Raw genomic sequence first — 21,792 nt, forward strand, 5'->3', positions numbered from 1 at the left:
GCCACAGCTGATCAAGCCTGTGGGCTGTTACAGTAGAACTGTGTTGATTTGGTTTGCAGGAAATGTGTTTGCTGTTTCTAGTAAAAAGTTAACATGAGTGATATACAACTTCTAGCAGATTTGACTTCTTTGTTTCTAATAAAGAAATAAAGTTACAGACTTTATTGGTGTGGAGAACATTGGTTTGACCTGAGATCCTCTTAGTAAACTAGTTAAAAGCTTGAAATTACATGCTTCTCCATCATTTTAGACGTTGTTACAATTTGAAATTATATTCTTTAATGACACACTCAGTGATCATTAAGCTCACAGGAACAGTGTCAGCACTGTGGACTTGCAGCTCCTTAGAACCAATAATGCTTCATATTAGTAATATTGAAACCTTATTTCCACCTAAAAGCTTTAAAATAGACCTCTAAAACCTCATAATGGCATTTCCATTGTGTTCTACTCTATAATCAAAAAAAGGTTGGATGCATTTTCATTTCATTGGAAGTAGAGAAACATTATTTACCCTCAGCTGTATGTCCAGATACACTTTGGTGCCCGTGTGCCATAAATGGCTCTGCCTTGTGGGAGTTATCCTGTCTATACCAGAGGGAAGAGCAGAGTTCACATGGTGGAATTGTACCAATCATGGATGCAAACTAAATGCCACCATGGGATGGGGCAGGCCTAGAGGAACATGCTTGCCTGTTATTTTCAGACATTGGGTGCACTTGTGGGTGGGTATGTTGTCCATATTCCTGTATCAGGAAGCTGGATCTGCTTTTGCCCCTTGCTGCCACCCTGTACCCCATGATGAGCCCAGTGGAAAAGCAGCCAATCCCTCTCTGGCATATGTTATTCACAGGGCTTGGTTTGGTTGTGGTTTCTCCCTCCATTCATCTGTAGCTGTTTCCACAAGGCAATATGGCACTTGCAGCTGTGTTGGCAAAGGAATGTACTGAGAATGTTGGTGAGAAAATGTAAAAAGCAGAAGATATTTAGCCAGCTGTTTAGCAGAGCATCACTTCCCAGTTTGAGGAGAAGATCACATGGATTGCATTTATCCATAGGTACTGGAAATGAGAGCTCTTGCTTCTAGCCAAAGGGTCTAAAAAGCACTATCTTCTACTCAAGGAACAAAAAAGCACGGCTTGCCAGAGCAAGAGCCCAGGCTGTGGATATGCCTGCTTATCCACCCACAAGCCTGCTCAGTTCGATGGCTGATGCTTCTGCTTTTGCTTCTTTACCGTGTTGAATTTTGTTGCCATGAGGCTTCTTACACAAAACAGAGAAGTGATCTAATGTTTGTGGTGTCAGTTATATCTGCATGGCAGCCTAACACAAAACATATGTCATCTTTCAGCATTTTACTTGTCATTTTACTCCTGAGTAGCACGGATATTTTCATCAGCTTTTTGCAAGTGTGGTAAAAAGTGATTCAGATTTATCAAGCAGAGAAAAGGGTTTCCCAAATGGTTCTGCTTACACAAAAGAGCTGTCAGAAAAAGATGTAGCTATGCTCAAAACTGAGGCGAGAGGTTTTAAACATGCCATTATCAAAGGCTTCTATCTTTGAGCTTCAAGGAGATGTTGGAGTTTTTTGCCTTTCACAGTCTTTTAGCTTTGCAGGTACTGATTGGTTTTATTATGATTTTAATATTTTTTCATATTAATTTGATTTTTGTTAGCTGAAAAGGATCTCTCTAAAGCCTGCTGTTGGTGAACATCCCTTTACTTATTAATGGCCAATGAAACGTCATGGTGCTTGCTCTGCTTTGCAATCAATTAGTCTTTGTAGAAATTGTAGAACAGAGAGGGATGACCCCTAGAGAAAAGCATGTTGCTGTTTGAGTCATAACCAGATATCCTTGCAGGAGTAAAAGACAGCTTCAAAGAGGCAGATGTGAGATGAGATGCCGAACTGTGCATGTGTATTGACTCGGGATCAGGCATAGAGATTTACCAGCCTGATGGAAGTGTCACACTAGAAATTACTTTGCAGAGCATACATTGCAGACACACATTAATACTCCAGATAGCACTGGTGGCATGTCTCTGCTAGTAAATTCTTTTCTGTGTTATGGAAATTACACATGCCAGCCACCATGGCAGGCTTCGACTCTAGGTTTCTGCTGAATTCATAAACTGAAAGATAGATTCCTCTGTAAAAGTACCTTTTTTTTTTAATGCTGTAATAGCTGGAGCTGGTTGTTTCCAAAGGGGGACCTTGAACAAAGAAGTCCCTGGTTGATTATAGTCAATTTGAATTCCCCAGCCCTCATGTTTGGGCCAGTTGTTCCCCATATGAGGCTCTGGGGGCTCTTTCCATTCTTCCTTGCCTCTAGATAGGATGGTTCTTATTTCTAACGTTGCAGCTTCTGTTAACAAATTCCTTATCTTCTCTCTTGAACCGGCTCTGAGGTCTTCTCTTACTTGACTGAGTGGAAAGTTCAGCATATCTGGTGAAAGTTCACAGCTCGTGCCTAAGGCTTCAGCAAATTTATCTATTAATGCTAAGCAACGAGTTCTGCATAAGTAGTTCTCCAAATCACACAACACATGGATATAACTTACTGCAAAAAAAACAGCATACTTTCTCTTATTGTAGTAATCACATGTAATATGCATTGTATGGTACAAGACAGACATGAAAACTCAAAATATTTACTGATACAGACAGGCAGGGCTCTGCTTTACAGGAAAGGTGAATTTGTTTTAGGAGTTTTGTACTTCTCTTTTTAGTTAACAGTATCTGGGATTTTGTTTCAATAATCTTTCATTGCAGGGCAGCAAGTCAGGGCAAAAGTTGAAATTTTACTTAAAAAAAGGTGCATATAATTCTGGCCAGTCCAAAACTACTTTACTTTCTGCCACAAATTCACAAAAAAAATTTCATCCTGGGAAAATATCAGTTCAAACCTGTTAGGTAAATAATGGGTATATTTTTAAAAAAAAAACTTTTTAAATAATGGAGGTGCCAGTATAATACTTATTATCTAGAAACCCAGAACTTGGAGGATTCACTCACAATACAATTAACCCAGGACTGGTTCTTCTGCTTAGGTGAATTTGAACCCATATTTCCTATTTCCATACAGAGTTTACAAGCTTGTGGTCTGGAGTTCTGGTCTAGTTCAGATGAAAATGGTTACCAGAGTCTCTCATGAGGCTGCACTTCCACATTTTACAAATTTTATCTGGAACGGGAATTGAAAGCAGTGTCCTCTTTATCTTTCAAATAAATCTCATGATCACTGGTAATATTCACCCTGCCTCATTGAATATTTAAGGATGTTAAACACCTTAGAAAGTGAGATAAGGAAGACAAGTGTCTGATTCCTGCAAGGAGTGAGTGACTCAGGCTGTGTAATGTGGTTGGAGGACTGCACACACACATCTGTCAAAGCACCAGATGGCAGCTAGAATAGGAGCCTATAAAGTTTGATTTTCTGATGACATGGATGAGTGACCAAAAAAGTATTGATAATCAGTTCTGCAGGGGCCAGTTTACTTTCCAGGCAAAAATCCGTGAAGAAGTCGTGGGATTCATTTTTATCCAGATACAGCCCAGAGTCTTCCTGCAAGCAAAGTGATGAAGTAGCAACCTGTTGCCATGCTATGCTCGTAAGGTTCCTGTCTTACATACCCTAATCCTTCTGCTTCTTTCTTTATCAAAAGCTGTACTTATAGAAACAAATTCTAACCTCTGGCAGTTTTGAGCTCAGCAAAGCCATCTGGCAGTAAACGATAACTCTGCTGACTGTTGAAAAGTTTTTTCTCTTTTTATGCTTCATTTCTGGTAGAGTTTGGCTCATTGAAACAAACTCATGTTTAAGATTCATGTGGTTCCTTATAGTGAGTAATTAATCTGTTTGGCTTCTGAGATTTCCTCCTAAACTTGGTAAAGATCCATAGATACAGAGCAGTGTTTAATGCTTTTGTTCTTTATAATATCAGCTTGGAATTTCACCCAAAAGTTTAAACTTTACTATCTGGTTGATTTGCACCTAGTTTTGAAGCAAGAGACAACTCCATCTGCCTCATAAGTTATATCAGTTACTAATTCTCTTGCTATTAATGGATGAAAAATCTGAGTTAAAGAAAAAGAACTTACTTAGATTTTTCTTGAAAGGTGTTTATTTCTGACAGCTTGAAAATATTTGGTTAAGAACAAGTTTAACATCTGGCAGCTTTTCCCCACTTCATTACCCAAATAAAAGGAGAGACCCTTACATTCTCAGAGTGGTTCAGTTTCACTGGACTACTCTGTTCTCCATCCCATACCCACAAGTTGCCTCTTAATCTTACTAAGGCCTAAATCCTCTGAGACTTCTGTCACTGATGTTAATATCAAAAATGGAAGGTTTCAGTAGGAGAAACCCCTACCCCCTCATTTCCTTGATTTTCCAGTAAAGTTAGATCAGCTTCCCCTCATCAGTGCAGCGTCTGTGCTAATGTGAGTTTCAATCACAAACACATGAAATGGAGAAGTACAGCTTGGCAGAGAAGTGGTAGCCAAAGAGGTCTCTGTGGAGTACCCAGTACATGGAATCACGGGTGCTGTACATATTACAAGTAAGAAAGAGCAGCAAAGAAAATCTATTCTTGGCATGGGACATCTGAAAAGTCATAAAACATTAATTTGGGGAAAAGGAAGGAAATATTCTGTGAAAGTAATAGCTTCTTATTTATGCCCTTACTTGTTCATCGACAGCGAGCTTTTCCTGGCCTCCAGGCAGGGATTGCTACTTAGATGACTCCTCCTGCTGCTCTGACTTGTTTACATCATCCTATATAGCAAATGGCCATGACATGAATTCAGTTGGACACCGAGCCGAGCTGTTTCAGTGGGAATTCAGGGCACATGAATTTGTCATTTTCTTTGTATCCCAGCCTCAGGCTGCACAATGAAATACAATCAACTTCTGCAAAGGGGTGAAACACAGTGAAGTAACTCTCTGCTTAACAGCTTCACATTTAAAGACCAGGCTGAATGAATTTAGAGATTTTTAAAAGGAAAAACTTGAAAAAAAACTTAACTTCAGTAAAAGTTTTGATTTTTTTATAACAGATTTAGATCCTTGTACAAAATACCACTAAAATGTGGCTCTTGTCTCAATGTCAAGTTCCAGGTCCAAAACTAGCCCTGCTAAAAAGACTCAGATAGAGGATTTGTTTCACTTTCCTCTGACAAATGAGTTGTGATTCAGGCTCCTAGAAAATCAAATATTTCTAGTCTGGATGCTGCAGTTGGGGTGTTCCACAGTTGTTGTTTTCTCTGGGTACACAAAGGAGCATGTGCATGTGCCAATGACAACCAATTGCCTTTTGAGATATGTGAGTCAAAGCTGGGGCCCTGTGAGAAGGTATTTCATTGATGTGAAATCTCATCCAGGGAGATCTGCTGACACTTAAGCATTCTGAATGATCTGGAGGTTGAATACTCATGCCTCATTATCTGACAGCCACTTTATAGGTATATCATTTCAGGGAGAAAAAAAAACTAATAATCACAGCAATATACGTTCAGGAGCCTCCTCTTCTCATAGAGAAGCCGAAGAAATTACCAGTATTACTTGACCACTAGATTCTCTTGCTTTAGAAGGTTGTGGTCTATCCTACTGCTTGTAAGTAGAGAAATTTTTATTCTGATTTTATCAAGCAGCTAAGGAAAAAAATAAATCCTGAATATGTGTTTGCACATGAAATTTCATTTTATCTTGCAATTTCAAACAGATTTCTTGTATCATTCTCCTTTCTTGGAGCAAAAGGAGCAATACTTTGCACCCTTTGTAAGAAGAACTTGTGGTTGTAGGTAGAGAAGTATATGGAAGGCATGAGATTACCTTCTGCTTTGAATGAGATGTCTATTGTTTTATAACTGGCAAATTTCAAGGCAAAAAGCTAATAGAGCTCTATTGTTTGAAGCTGGGAACTGAAATCCTAAGCCAGTGACAGAATGAGTGGATTTCAAAGGCTGAAAGTATGGATTGAAATAAACTATCCTCTTTTCAGCCATTCATCTCATGGAAGAGACTCACAGGTGAAAAAACTGAGGCACAAAAGGATTCCGTGCTTTACCTGAGGCTACATCAGTGCTCACATAGAGAAGAGATCATGTTGCTGGACTGAGTAGAAACTTGGACTGCAAGGGAAGGAATCTTGTTAGGAATTTATTCCTCTCCGAGATTTCCCTCTGTGGGGCTGCAAAAGCAGCGCTTAGGAAAGTCATCTCCAAGATGTAACCTTGAGCAAGCTTATATCTGCAGAGAGTTGAGAGCCCAGGTATTTAGGAGACTTCACGGTGTGTAGGGAGATGTGTCCTCTCACTCAGGTTTGTCAAAATGTGTGGGGAGTCACTTAGCCACAGTCTGGGGGTTGTTTGCCTCTGCTCCTCCCTCCCCATGGTCAGGGACGTGCACAATTCCACACAAAAGGACTGACTAGCAGGGGTGCTCTGGAACCGGGCTGGAATAGTCCCTGTAGCTCCTGTGTGAGCCCAGAAGCCTCCTCCTCAGCTCATCTGGGTTCTTCTGTCTGTGTGTCTTTCCCTCTTGCAGGAAAGCTTCCCTCTGGCTTTTATTGTTCGTTTGAAGAAGGGGATTGTGGCTGGATGCCAGGCTCCTCTGCGTCCCATCCTTCTCCATGGCGGATTGGAAGCCCGGAACACAACCGTTTCCCTTCGATAGAAGGTGTGTGAGAGTAAACAGTAAGTGTAGAGCATAAACAACAGAGAGCAGAAATGATACACACATGGTGAGGAGAGGGAATGAAACACAAAGCAGGTTTCCCAGTGTACTTGTATTCAGCTTCCAGTGAAACAAATCCCATCTTTCCACTCTAAATGCTTTGAGCAAAAGAGTGTCCTGCTCCCTTTTTGTCTTGAGGGTACAAAGCGGTACCTCAGTCTCCACCACTGACACCAGATACTGATCTTGACCCTTTCTAGACAACTTCATACCAAATGTTCTTCTGCCTGACCCTCTTCCACACTGATCTAGTTTCTTCTTTCTGATTTTCCTATTTACTTTCTCCATTTCTCTGTACTGCTGCCTTTTCCCCCCGCTCACATCCTAATTTTTCTCTTTGTTCCATGATCCCTTGAGTTGCGCTTTTATGTACAATTGCTATATACTTGGTGTGGTTACTGAGTGTGTTTGTTAGGTAGGTGAAGCTGCATCCCTAAGAAATGGAAAAAGCCTTCTGGTCCCTGGCTTCTCCAGTAGTAGGAGCCAGCTAATACAGGCTTATGGCAGGTTTCACAGACCTGAAACCAGAAGGTGAGTGCTGCGGTTTGACCTTCTTCCTTCTCTTTCATCCAGGTTGTGCACTCCTCCTCAACACCAGCAAAGCACCAGCAGTAGCAAAGACTGTCATGACCAGCACTGCATTTCCAGCTCCTTTGAGGAACTCTCCCTGTGAGGCAAGTCATAATGTTTTCTTTTCTTGTGCAATTTACAGAGCTTTTTGTGTGTGCTTGACTAAAGTTTTCAAATATAGGTACTAGGTCAGTAGCAAGGCACACTATCTCTGATTTTATTTTCCATAAAATATACTTATTTATGCCCACTGCGCAGGGGAAAGATATGGTTATGTGCTTGAATGCCACAAAATGTGCTTTGAAAAACTTCCTGTCCTTATTGCATCGCATGATGTATTACAGTTTTCATAATTAGGTGTGGGTGCTGTAAGAGTAGGGCAGCCAGCGTTACGTAAACACAGAGAGGAAGAATCTTACTGCATGAACAAGCATTATCTTTGCAACATCCAAGAAACAATAGGCTTCAGGACTGCCCCTGAGCCATTCAGAAAAGGCAGTACATGCTTTCTCCAGCACAGCTGGGATTTCGGCTGGCAACTCTTCCTGTTCCTGCACTTCAAACCTACCAATCGTCGTGTAGACCTCGTTCATAGGAGTGCTGAAGGTAGCAGCAGCAGAGAGAAATTCATGCAGAATGGAGCCAGGTTCATATTCAAGCAGAAAAGCTATTGACAGTCATAAGATATCAACTTAAGAAAGTACATCAAGACTTGCCAGGCAACCTTGCTCATGGCTGTGATTTCTGAGTCAGTTGTATTTAACCCTTAAAGTGCAGCTTCAGAAAGGTGACCTATCTGCATCTTCTTACTCTGTAGCTTTCCAGACTGTAGAATCACTGATAAGATTTATTTCTGACTTACGACTTTGAATCATGCCTAGTGAATTAAAGCATTTCACATCATGGTCACTCAGAAATCTTGCATAAGCTTCTGGATCCTGGAGCAGAGGGATTTGGGAAAACTGATAGTAACAGAGTGCAGCTGTTTGTTGGTTGGGCACTGAACAGACAAAAGAATCAGATTTTCCCTGTTCCAGTGATCTTAAAATGCAGACAGGACACGAGAGGATGTGTTAGAAAGTTCTCTGGAATGAAACTACACAGAAGAAGGTGTTTCTTTGGCTTAAAGTTTGTTTTGGTTCACTTTTTTGGATATCTCAGTTCATAGAGCAAAGCGCCTCTGGTTTTGCTCTCTTGATATATTCATGTTCTCTGTCTTTGAAATATATTCTACCTTGTTTTTCCTCCCATCTGTGACAAAGGCATATGCAGGTTCTGAATATTTTAAGATCTTGTTCAGCCATGGACCAGCAAGAGCGAGTGTTTTTCATAATCCACCTGACACAGGAATCACAGTGAATGATTTCCCAATATCTGTGTGTTTTTTTCTTGTGTATACAACACTGCAAATAATTAAACTTGCCGTCGGGGGAGAAGCTGCCATGTATTTCATCTGCTCGCCTGCCATCCCACCTCTGTCACTCCCCTTGGCACTTAAAAGGCATCCGGACGCATCCAGCGTTGCAGCTGTCGGTAATAAAGAGTGAAGGAGTTTTGGCAAGGGTTTTGTCTCCTGCCTTTTCATATAGTGTAAAAGCTTCTCTTCTCAGTGGGTCCCTGGTGGCTTCAAATTCTATTTTACTGGAACAATCTGTCTGTGCACAGAATAATTTAATTCCACTTTTCAACACAACAGAAGAGGAGAAAGGAGATATTCCTCCCTATGCACTTATTCCTTCAATAGGTGCCAACAAACTTCCTAATAGTGAAATTACAGAAAAGAGGTTGTGGAAATACTATAATGCTGTCCTGCATTTTTTCACCCTCAACCACTTCTTGATTGAACTGGCTCAAGTTCAGGTACTAAAAGATGAGTTTTCTTTTACCTGTCACTGCTGACAGCTTAACCTGGCATGTCACAACCAGGACAGATTCTCTGGCAGCTGAAATCCCACAGAAAAAACTCACTCATAATTCATGTTGCAAAGGGATCTCAGCAAGTGTGTGTGTTAGACCCATTTATTCTTCCACCATCAGGTCCAGCCATAAACCCACCCTTCCTCTTATATTTGATCCAGCTCTCATGATCCTTTAGATACCTGCTCGCTCTCCTGAGAGCAGCAAAGAGGTCAGCAAACATCCCCAGTTTGATCATTTTGACTCCACTCTCTTCTCTCCCTGCTACATGGAAGCTCTGGGGCACTACAAGACCTGCTGTTCAACAAAGTTATTATTTTTTCCCCTTTCCCCTTATCCCCTAATTTTCTTTTATCCAGTCGTGTTAGACCAATCACACCCACCAGAGTAGATGCTGACACTCTGCTCTTTAGCCTGAGGTGTTCATAGGAATTAATTACTTCAGCCTCAGCATGAGGAGCATTACCTGCCACAGTGCTGTTTACCAGGCTGGAGGATTCTGGGTTTTGGCCAGGATGTCCATGGAACCAGAACTCAGTGTAAGGAAACCGCCAAGCAGTCCGCAGTGGGTGCCAGCCACAATTTCTAATGCTTCAAGCTTCTTTTTTCTCCCTCAGCCTGGCTGTTAAATCTTACACTATGGCAGACTGGCAAAGGAGGTGACTGACCAGCCTGGTCCAAAGACCTTCCTTGTTGAGGGTCTGGGCAGCTGTTTACAGTGATGTTGGTGTTAGTATTGGAGACACCACAGCATGGCTGAGCTTGGCATATGAATTGTCACCGAGTGCAGGACTAGTGTGACACTCCATCTTTGTGCTCTCTCCAGCCTGAGGTCAGTCACCAGGAGCATGCAGGGCTGCCTGCCCTTTGGATGCCCTGTGGGAGGCTCCTTGTTAACTCAGGAAGGGAAACGTCAGCCTCACCTACTCTGTACTGCCCCACATGCATCAAAAGATGGGAAAAGGATAAAAATGCACGCAGGAGATACTGTAATAACACAGCCTGTACTTTCCCACACATTTGGGATTGGCCCTAATGTGCCTTGCACTTTGTGTGTAGCTTTGTATTGCACTTCATTCCTGTTTGTTTTGAGCAGCCTTATATTTTCATTTTCTTTATTCTTCAGTGTTTTTGCAGGTCAAAGCAGTCAGTTTGTGATGCTGCCCTTTGTTCTTGCTAGTTTTTTTCTTTTCTTTTGTTGTTTTATTAAATCTTGGCTGGAGTATCCTGGCTTCAAAGAATCTCTCTTGTTTGCAGTCCAGACAGCCTTTGTTATTTTTTCATGTTGCACTTTCGGTAGAGCCCTTTGCTTGTTGACCCCTTTAAGTCTGTACTTAAAACCCACTCTGTATGGAAGAGGGAAACTGTGGCACTTCTACTAAATCTTGGGTGAATGCAGGAAGTGGTTCACATAGTCCGTGAAGAGATGCTCCATTACCCTGAAGTAGCCAGAAAGGGGAGATGCAACAAAAAGCTCAGGAAGTACTTCTGGAACCAGTCACTCACAGGAATCAAGAGTGAAAATCTTTTAACTCACATGTAAAAGTTCACTGGAAGCAAAGCACGTGTAATTGAGCATAGGAATGCACGTAAAGTGCAAAGAATTAAGCCAACCAGGGACCTGATTTAAAGGCAGAGTTTTTAGAGCTCGAGCAGTAAAGCACAGCATTATTTACCCCTTCTGTCACACTGAGATTTCCCTCCTCTGAGTGGGAATCATCTGGCCTGTACAATGCTGATAGGGCAAAGAGGAGCATGGGATGGGTAGGCATTTCCTCATTTTGAAGAAGAAATCCATATGCATGTCATTAGTAGCTGTACTGGTGTTTGGGAATCTAGGAAACCACACTGCAATTAAATCCAAGGAAGTGCTGTCATCTCAGACACTACCCATGGCAAAACTAATTGCTTTGCCACAGTTGATAGCCCCTAGGTGTGCAGTTTCCAAACTCTCATGGCCACCTACTTTTCAGAACTTTGCAAAGAAGTCAGAGAGCTGACAAAAATGTTGCAGGTGCCCAGGGATTACTCATCTTTGTGTGGAAGCTGGAGACTCAGTTCTGACCTCCCCTGTCTAGACAACAAGGCAATCCCATCTCCCTTGGTCCAGCATTATTGCTGTACAGGTGCAGTCACATGTGCCAATTTGCTTTTCATTTCATTTTTTGGAGATGCTCCCTGATGTCTGCATCCTCAGGCCTTGAAGGATGTTGTGGTACCTGTAGATCATAAGAAACATGCCTGTGTCTTCCCAAAGTGTGTGGGTTTCTCTCATAAAGAGAGAGAAGACCAGAGTACTGCATTCTGTGAGGCTGGTACAGTTGTACTTGCCTGGGCTGTAGTCTTGCATCAACCCTGCAAGACTTCGTTTTGTGGTGGGTTGTTACTACTCCTTCTGCTTGGAAGTCACTCCAGAAACATGAGCAGTCTGGAGAATGATTTTTAGAAAGGCTGTGCTTTGCTCAGCTCAAGGGAATCTGTGACAGAATCTCAGTGCCATGCCTGATAATTAAAAGCCAAGTGTGCAGCTTTGGTGTGGGCTGTCATAGAGAAGGAGAGTAACAGCAGAGCTGCTGAATTTGAAATTAGCCTTAAATGTTATTGCATGCACCTCCATAGAGTAAGGTGACTCTGCAAGAGGGACTGCTTTGTGATTAGGAACCAGATTATTTCATTTTCCTGTTAGGCCCTGGGTCAAACGTTTTAAAGGGTATAGTTGTGCTGGAAAGCAATGAAAACAGATTCCTATGATAGTAAATGTATTTTGTGCTTTTGGCTATGTTTAAAATAATGAAAATACTTTTCTGATGCTATTTTGACATTTCAATTAGCTGTTTCTTGAAAGCCACCATTATGTTATGTAAGTTAGCACTAAACTGAGCCAGATTTCTTTAACACCTGAAATTACTTTTTGAATGTAAATGTACTCTCTCTTGAAAATAAATATAACATGTTGATGTAGAATGGTAAAGTTGAAGTTTGCCGTCTCGGTTAGGTTTACAGATATAAAGATGTTTTCATCCTCTCTGTTTATTAATTCAGTTCTCTTTTCTATGCAGAAGTGTTGCATTTTTTCAAGGCATGTAAGTCAATAATATAAATCATTCCTTGAGTGCATTCTGAGCCCCATGCTGACACCTGCAGAGTGTGTCTCCTTTTCTCCTCTACTCCTTGAGCTTTAAATAACTTAGAAGCATACATGGTAATAACATTGACACTGAAAATTTACGAGCATGAAAAATGCAACATAGATATGCCTCTAGCTCAGCCTTTCATGTGCTTTATTTGGCAGAATACTGTTAGCATACTTCTTTATTTTAAAGTGTTGATTTTAAAATCTGTACAGCTTATTCACTGTCATCTGTCTTCTCTTGCTTCCTTTCCCACGTGGCTTTTGTGACATTGGATCAGAGGATCTATAGCATCTGAAATCTCTTGAAGGCTGGTCATCCCACAGTACTCCAACAGCAAAATTTTGAACACTTTCTCTTTTATTGTTGCTTTTATTTTCCTCTTTGTCTGTTTTCTGAAATGAAGTAAGAAACAATGTGAGAATAAATAGTGGGAGAATCTGTTCATATAAAACACAAGCTTCTCTTGCCTGCCTAGATATTTTAAAGCTACTTAATTAGACCAATTAATTATAATTCTATCACTTAAAAATGGTTTTTGCTTGCATCCCTGAGTCCTAGTGTAAAGCAGAAGTGTCTGCAGACTGCGAGAGAGTCTGATCATGCATTGTTCTAGATCTGGCCAAAAACCAGGACCAAGACCTTTTGATCTTCTTTATTATGCATAAGAGTCCAAGTCTGAATTGCTGAACAGTGCTAATAGATGTCTTTGCTCGTACTGTTATGTGCAACCATTTCTCATGTCTAGTAAGAAAAAAAAATATTGCCAGTGTGATAAACTTCACATGTCAAAGGTAGATCATATTCATGTACAAAGCTCACTGGGACTTGGCAAAACTGTCTGCAGCTATTGCCTAATTCTGTGCAAATCATATTCCAACTTGCAGCTTCAGTTTCTCCTCAACAGTGAGATGTTGTACCGGTTTGGCCAAATTTAGAAATAGATCCTCTGAGAGAAGGCACAACCACCCCTCCCCCACCAGGTTTGGGAAAAAATAAACTTTCCTCGAAGGAAAGTGAAGAAGATAAAACTATTTATTTAACAAACACACGGGAAAGGAAAATAATGTTAAATGGTAAAATCTTTCGCTGTGGAGGAAAAACCTGGGAAAGTGTCAGAGTCCTCCCTTTGGTCTCCTCAGAGCTGGGGCTTGGGCCGGGGCCAGGCCCTCTGTGCCCGGTGGAAAGTCCTCCTGATGTGCTCTGATGTTACAGCAATCAAGCAGTCCAGGAGAAAATCTGAAATTCCAGAGAAGGAAAAATTCAACTCTCAGTCTGTCTCTGGAGAAAAAGCAGCTGAACCACTGGCCAAAAAAACTGTTCTGGGCGCAGCAAGCCGGGTGCTTCCTCCCTTCCCTGCCGCAGCGGGGAAAACCAATTGCTATCTGTGTGTGACCTTGAACAAGCTGCAAACGGCTTTGAAAAAGTTTTGCTCAGTTTTTTTTCCTTCCCCCTCTCGGGCTCAGTTTAGAGGCATAGAAAGGCACAGGAATTAATGTCTGGGCATAGGCAGCAATATGGGATACACATCATAAGGTCACCCCAAGACAGATGTTTTCCGAGCTTCTTTAATACATGAGTTACATTTACTGGGTCAGTGCATTCACAGCTGAAAACAATTTCTACTGTTCCCCTTCCAGTGAAGAACATCCAAGAAAACAGTAATGTTTTTCAGGAGAATAAATGTCTGCATTTCAAGAATCCACTGTTCCTTGTCAGGCAAATTTTGAGCAATTCCTTTGAGCAAGTATCATGGAGGGGGAGCAAGGACTTGGGAGCATTAGAACTAAGTAATGTGCTGTCTCACAAGATGAAAGCCTGTGGTGCAGAGTTGAGGCATTGCTGGCCAGAGAGCCACCAGTGAGATCCAACTCCTGCAGTTCCTTGGGAGCAAAATGCCTGTAGACTCTTCTCTGCCCTCTTAAAAATATTTTACTGCAAGCCCTGTTTGAAATATGTTTTTCTCTTCCAGTTTCTTTTTTCACTTGTGTTAAAGATGGCCAAGTAGATTTTGCTGCCGGGTAGGGCCATAATGCTAATAGTCAGTGTCATTGCCATGCAGAAAGTGAGGAAAAAGAAACAGCAGCTCTCCAGGGTGTCAGTGCAGAATGTTTTATTTATGCTGCTGTGAGTGTGTGTCGTTGGTCCTCGGTCAGGCATCTTGGAGTTAGTTTATGCTGGAATGTTTCTAGCCATTAAAGTAGACTCACAGGTGTCAGCAGGTTCAAACTTCACCCAGAAGGTTCTAGGTGTGTGTATATATATATATGTATATATGTATATATGTGTGTGTGTGTGTATATATATATATATATATATATATATATATATTTTTTTTTTTTTTTTTTTTTTTTTTTTTTTTTTGTTTATAAGGAAGTAAAATGCAAGTCTCAGTTCTCAAGTGGTCTTGAAATTATGCAGCTTGTGCTGGAAAATCTACCTTCCTTGTTTTTCTTCACCTGCCAAGCCCTGTTGATATTGATAAGGATTAGGTTTTTGGGTTTTTTTCTTTTTCTTTCTGGGATTAATTGAGTCTCCTGTTTGTCAGTTCAGAAACTCCACCAACTCAGAGGCTAAGGGGGTTCTCAGAAGGCATTTTTCCAGATGGTGTTAGCAGTGCAGTGCCTGTAGCCATCTGACCTGAGTTTTACCTCAATATGCTGTGTGTTTACCATGGGCTCTCCCTCCTGTTAATTTTCCCCAGATCAGTTTAGAACATTTCATTTACTAAGTCAGTGAGTTTGCATATGAACAGCTCATCACCAGCTCTGGTGGGTTCTAAAGCCAGAAAGCAAGGTGCTGCCGAGCCTACCTTCCATGCTTAATTAATTTCTCAGTGATGTTTCTAGCTCCTGAATATTTTGCTGCTAGTTTAACACAGAGGGAGATGTTTGATGCATAACGTTGGGGTATTCCACCAACAGCCCAGATTTAGATTTTTCCAAATGTGCCACTGCTCTGCTTGCAGGACGCCCTGTGTATGTAGTACCATCTGCCATCATTGATGCTGTATTCTACAGAATGAATGCCAGCCCCATTCAGAAGCCTTTACTGTGGTATCCAGCTCATCATCTGCTCTGGTTCACTTCAGCAGGTGTGAAAAGACCTGGACTGCCCTGCTGTGAAGCTTAGAAAGCATGGAAATCACAGCCAAAAATGCCCATTTGGACACAGTGCCAGTCGATTCACTCAGAGCCAGTTCATTAGAGTTCGCATATTGCACTTTGCCAATGAGCTGATCTCCCACATCTATTGCCAGCTATTTCTTTCCTTCAAACAGCTGACATGTGTGCAAAGGCATTCATTCCAATTCATCAATTGCTTCAGCTTTTGCTCTAGTGTTACGTTAACAGCTATCAAAGGCTCGCTCTTCCCTCACTTCTGACCATGTAGATGTTGCCTCTTACCTTCTGGCAGGTCTCCAGAAGAGACAGAGGTCTGAAAGCTTCTTCCTGGTGGGAGTTTCAGGGCTTTACCTCTCAAATTTTAAATTACCAAAATGGCACGGTGAAGTTGCTCCAACTCACCTGTATTAAAAATGTCACATAATGTGTTGCACAGGGAATTGGCATTGGGGTCCTAAAAGTGGACATGTGGACTCTTAGTAAGAGGAGTTGCTTTCCCTGGTATAGCTGGAGGGTTTTAAATGCCCACTGGCATTCCAAACTTATTAAAACAAATAGTTATCCTGATGATCTTTCTCAAAGGGAAATTACTTTATTGGGTCTGAAAGGTACAAATTTTCTCTTTGAATTCACACAAAAATTGCCTCACTTTGTAGGCATTTGAAAATATAGAATGCCCAACAAATTCTTTCATCTTGATTGTCACCTGTCAGGAGCAGCCATGCAGACACCAAGTTTGAAGGCATTAGCCTCCTATACCACCACCATTTGTCAGCAGCCTCTCTCATCAGTGTTGGCTCTGGTTGTCGGGTATGAACTCAGCTCTCCTCAGCTGCCTCCTTGGCCTTCATGTTGTGAATCTGAAATAGTTCCTGGCATCCTGCTTTTCCTCTCTGGTGTCTGGGAGGTGAAAATTCTCACGCTTAGTGCTGTGGTTTCCACTGTCCGACACTGGAAATAACCATGGGATTCCATGAGTCCTCTCCCAGTACTGGGGTGGGAGTGAGCTGGAAGTCAGACTTGACCAGTGTCCAGTCTTGACCAGCTTGTCCCCAGAAGTGGTCTGGAAGGCGCCTGTGATAGTTTGCTGAACCACTCAAAACCTACATATCAATTTTGGATGTATGGCCAAAATAATGTAACAAAATGGTTTCACAGACCCAAACTGGTGGATCTGTGTGTACATTTATCAAACCTTGAGTCCTACAATACAATGGACCCAGGAGTGATTCCAGTGATTTTTGGACTGGAGAGAAAGAGAAGAGCCCCATCTAGATTATTCAGTCTCTGTCATAGTTTTGCAGTGTAAAGTCACTTCTTTCTTTGTAGCTTTGGAGGCAGGCAGATGAGCTGTAGTGTTTACCCAAATTCAGTACTGATAATTAATATAATGGATATCCAGAATTTTGTTCCACCCACTCCAAAATTGTGATCATAAACTGGGAACAATAGCAACACTTCTGTCCTTTTGATGCCTACATCTGATTTGCCTGCCAAAAAAAACTTACACCGTGATATAGGAACAGCAAGCAAAATTTAGCAGTTTTGTTTTATGCTGAGAAATGGATATGAATTTTCTTTCTATCAAAGCAAGAAAATAAGAAATGTTATCAGGTGTTCCTTTGTAAAATACAAACTTAATTCTGAGCCTTCTGACTTTGGTGGTGGCTTTGAAGTGCTAAAAAATAGAATGCTTTATTGAATATGTATGGATACTAGAGGCTGTGCTGAACACTTTCTTGTGTCCAAAACATCCATCGCTAATGTAGCTCTAATAAACTCATTCCTTTGCATTCTCACCTCTACTGGTTATTGAGATGACACCCAGCTCCTGAATAAAATATATATGTGTATTTTACTTATGCTCTTTCTCAACAAAGGGCTAGCTCCTCTTCATGGGTTGTAGAACTAGCCTGATATGGAAGGAATTGTTTTTCTTTTTATACAATGAGGGAGCGAAAGTCATAAAATGAGAAAACTGCATGAAATAATTTTACATACAGGGATAAATGCATAGAAATGGATTCAATTACATTATCATAACAAAAATGTTAGAAAAATGGTTCTCTAAAGTATTTTAATTAATAAAAAAACCACCAAATTATTACTGAACTTTAATTGAAAAATCTGTAGAAACTTGGATGGAAAGTAAAATCTGATTTTTTAAACGAGTATCTGGGGTATGTGGATGTGATTACTAGTGATGCCTGCTTATTGCAGCTCTTCTCCCTGTGTTTTTTTCTGCTGCTGCTGGAATAGAAAAGTTTATTGCTGAGAAAGTTGTTTGTCTTAACTTGAATCTCTTAGGTGGCATCTTAGGGGAGTGTAGTCTTGTACTTCAAACAATGGAGGCATAAGCTTATCCCTTTAAAATTAGACACATATGTGAAAGCTAAAACAGATGGTTTAGACTCAACTTTACAAATTAAAAAAAAAGGTGAGTAGTTTCAACGTTTAATAGCAGATACAAAGTGTTACAGGCTTCCACATCTGTGGAGTTTCCTAAAGGGAGGACATGAGCACAAGGATGGGAGAATCAACTTTTTGGTGATTAGAAAGCAATGAAAGAAGAATTGAGAATTTTGTTAACTTTTGAATAATGTTTGTGATGTTTGATCTCATATGTTCTGTTTCTTCTAGCTACGAATGGCATGGCTCATCCATGGTGTCTTGCTGGGAAATGTATCCCTGGTGCTGGTGGAGAACAAGACGGGAAAGGAGCAGAGCTGGACGTTCTGGCATTCAGAGAACAGTGAAGGCTTGGGAATATGGCAGTGGATAATCTTACCTCTCCCAGATATAATGGATAGGTATGAGTCTTCTCCTCATTCTCCTGCACGGTGATCAATCACCAGGTAGCACTAGCTACCTGGTGATGAAAATGGCCAGCATTGCTCCTGGAAGCTGTTCCCTCGGGGAGAAGAGCTTTGTCCTCCATGAGGCATCTTCTGTTAGAAGCAGAGAATGAGAATAGTGGAGTATTTAGATCAAAGCACACAATTTTGCAACTCCCAAGTCAAAGTTTTGGCTCACAGACTGGGTCAATGGGTAGTCTACAGCAAGATGCTTAAACTTCTGTGTCTCCATTTCATCAGCTGGGAACCACTCTCTTGGCATACTGTTCTATGTTTGGTGCTCTTTCGTAGTTTACTAGAGATGGATGTGAGCTCCATAGCTGATATTTTTTCTGGATGTCAAAGCCCCTGGTATTCATTGTGTCTAGATCTGAGGATGAAGAGGTGGGGAAAGAGCCTGGTGCAAAATCAGACAAGGATTCAACTGAACACTTTTGTTTTAGCTCTAGCTGAAGGCTCACCTTACTAAAGGGCTGTGCATGGCTCTGTTCTGGCTTTAAGCACAGAAGGTTTATCTGGTAGCATATGCTTAATCTGGTAGCATATGTTTATTTAGAATGTTGTTTTAGCTATTTCTTACAAGTCAGCTTTAAGGGAATACTCTTGTTCATTGTTTGCTTTTAGTGTGTGCTGTTTCTAGAGAAGGCACAGACATACTTCACCTCCTGCTGCCCTGGCCCTTGGGCTGCAAGATGCATCTACCATCTGTGTCATGAGCACTGCTTTCCCTTGTCTTTTTGGAAACCTGTGCCCTAGAAATAATGGATTTCATTAAGGGGCAGTTTGCTTTGTAAGAACTTTGAACAAACATATGAATATGTCTTTTATCTTACTGGCACTTGGGGATGCACACAGGCTGCAAATACAACAAGGACACTGCCAATGCTTTGGTCCTGAATGTATAATTAATATGTGTGCGTCAAAGATTTTTAAAATGCCAGCATAAAGCTTATTGTGCAGTCACTGGTGAAGCACCATTTGTAAAAATACCTGGTTGCTTCATTCCCTTCAGCTGTGTTTCCTTTGAAGAATGGTATATTTTGCCATTATTATTTATGTGATTTATTTCCTAATGTTGCCAGGGGAATGTTTTGTACCTGAATTATTCTGTACCCTTGTAATATTGCTTTCCTTTAAATTCTCTCTGGTTGCACAGTCAGGCAGAGAACACTTTGATCTTAGGAGCCAGGCTAGCAGTGGTTCATGAGAAATCATGGATTCAGCTGATAACACGGTGCTGACATGCTTACTTCCCCATTTCTTACAGACAGATGGGTTCCCTGAAGGGAGGGAGTTTGTTGGAGGTTAAGACATAAGCAAGGAAAACTTTGAAGTTTTGGTGTTTCTTGAAAAGTTTTTGTCCTTATTTATTCACAGAAAGTGCACTGTATTAATGAATTTTTCTTCTAAGATTGATTGAATTGAAGCCAATCCTTCCTGGGAAGAAAGAAGTCTCCTGTGAGACTTGAAAATACTGCAAGCATCTTTCTTACCGTCTCAAAACCTGTTTTTTAGAAAATCTGGACTGATGAACAGATTGGGAAGGAATTCTATGGAAGTATACACCAAAATGGTACCAGTGAGACTCCAGTGTATAAATGGAGATAAATGACAGTTTTATTGAACTGTAAGAAGTACTTAATTGATGTGAATGCAGTGCTGGTGCTGCTGAAAGCTTGCTGTGTCTTTTTCTAATTGGTTCCTGTGTCAGAAGCTGTGAGGGTCTGTGTTAGAACCATGATATTGCAGATATTCCTACAGGAGGAGCTGAGAGTTTAAATCAGCTCATAGAAGTAAAGCTCTCGAGTAAAGCACACCAGTATACCAGTTTCATACAAAATTAAAGCATGTTCTATTGTGATTGGGAAGCTGAATGGAAAGTGTTATTAATAACAAGATAATGTGCTCTAAAACTGCTCAAAAGCATGCTTGTTTAAAAGCTGCTTAGCCATAATTTCCATGTTTGGCTTACAGCACTTCAAAGAATCATTAGGAAGACTTCCAAGAAATTAGATCAGCTCTATCTTTAGAAACAGACATTTCTTAAATGTTTGATATCCCTCAGGCTTTTGGGAGAAATCATACTTTGGCAGAAAATCACAGCTAGATCATTTCAGGTGAATTGGCAAGAACAGAAAGGAGGAAGGACTAAGACAAAGAAGTTAAATTTGTGGCCAAGGGATGGTAGATTTCTAGCTCTGTGTTAGCCTGGGAAGCCTTGGACACGTGCAATTGCAATTTCACTCTCTGTGAGGTCTTGACTTTTCTGTATGGACACGAAAGAAGCTGAAGTGCTGGCACTTTATGTCTTCCCGAAGTTATCTATCCTTCCTTGTTCCAGAAGATGTTGGCAGAGCAGTCCTGAGAGTTAGCTCATGTGTTGTGTTGACTAACAGAGTTGATGAACGGAGTTGTAACCCAATTCCAAATGCTCAGTATCTTCTGTGCGTTGTGGGGGAAGTGCCAAGGGCCTGGTCGAGGATGTGTCATGAAAGCAGCTACAATTAAAGAAGCCAGCTATGGGCAAGAGCTCCTTAAGCTGTTGGGTGAACAGGTTGTGCCTACCAGAGGCAAAAGGCAGCACCTCCAGAGATGCTGCATTTTAAGTTGCCAGTGAGATACACTCAACATGAACAAACAATCCTTGCTGTGATTTGTTATCCCCTGTAGAGCCACTTACCCCTCTCTGAAGGATGCATTATCTGCAAATCAAATAATCTGCACAGATTGGTGAAAGCTAGAGATATTGTTATTTTTACTTACTGGAATTTACACATTAGTGCAATACTACAACATTTCAACTGAGAGTAGAGTAGAGAACCACGTTATTGTAAAATTGTTTTATTTGATGGAAAATTATTATTTGCTTTCCAGTGAAAAGTGATGAGCTTGTCAAGGACGTTTCCTTTTTAACTTCACAGAAATGCAAGTTGGAAACAGTCTTGAAAGCTGTGTTGTAGCTGGTAGTTGCTTTTTTTATATATTTGCTTTTAGTTAGTACATGTGAATTTAAATTTTAGTAATGATAATGTGGGAAGGTGACAATAAGAGCAAACAGAAGCCTGATGTAATTGAAGATGAGTGATTTGTGTAGCTAATAATTAGACATTCTGTTAGTTCAACAGTGTGGTTAAGGTACAGCACAGATAAAATACAAGCACGTGTAACTAAGGGATTCTCTGGAGCTTGCTGTAGGCTGATGCTCATTATCTCCAACGCTTAGCAACTGTTTGCTACACAGTGTGAGAGGTGGAAAAGGATTAACTCTAATAGGCTGAGGCCTGACTGGAAAATTAATGCTTTAAGAAACAAATTCTAAATCTCTTGATTTTTACTCCTTTGATGAAGCTGAGGCCAGCCATGTGGAGCAGCATGCAGACCAGAAGTTCTCTGGGTCCTTCTACCACCTGACTGAAGTTGTCTGGAAGTAGATTCTGTGTGAGCCAGCCCAGCCCAG

At 41.0% G+C, this 21,792-nt stretch overlaps 1 protein-coding gene across 1 annotated transcript in view; it reads left to right on the plus strand.

Annotated features, from left to right (window-relative positions):
- The window catches only part of ALK (ALK receptor tyrosine kinase), a 312,464-nt gene that overhangs the window by 235,420 nt on the left and 55,252 nt on the right, over positions 1–21,792 (plus strand). Inside the window, exons 8-10 of the mRNA XM_069008374.1 lie at positions 6,549–6,680; positions 7,311–7,411; positions 18,121–18,290. Coding sequence (XP_068864475.1) covers positions 6,549–6,680; positions 7,311–7,411; positions 18,121–18,290 — 403 coding nt within the window. The remainder of the gene's footprint in view (positions 1–6,548; positions 6,681–7,310; positions 7,412–18,120; positions 18,291–21,792) is intronic.

Source organism: Aphelocoma coerulescens, chromosome 3, assembly GCF_041296385.1.
Source record: "Aphelocoma coerulescens isolate FSJ_1873_10779 chromosome 3, UR_Acoe_1.0, whole genome shotgun sequence".
Taxonomy (NCBI): Eukaryota; Metazoa; Chordata; class Aves; order Passeriformes; family Corvidae; genus Aphelocoma; species Aphelocoma coerulescens.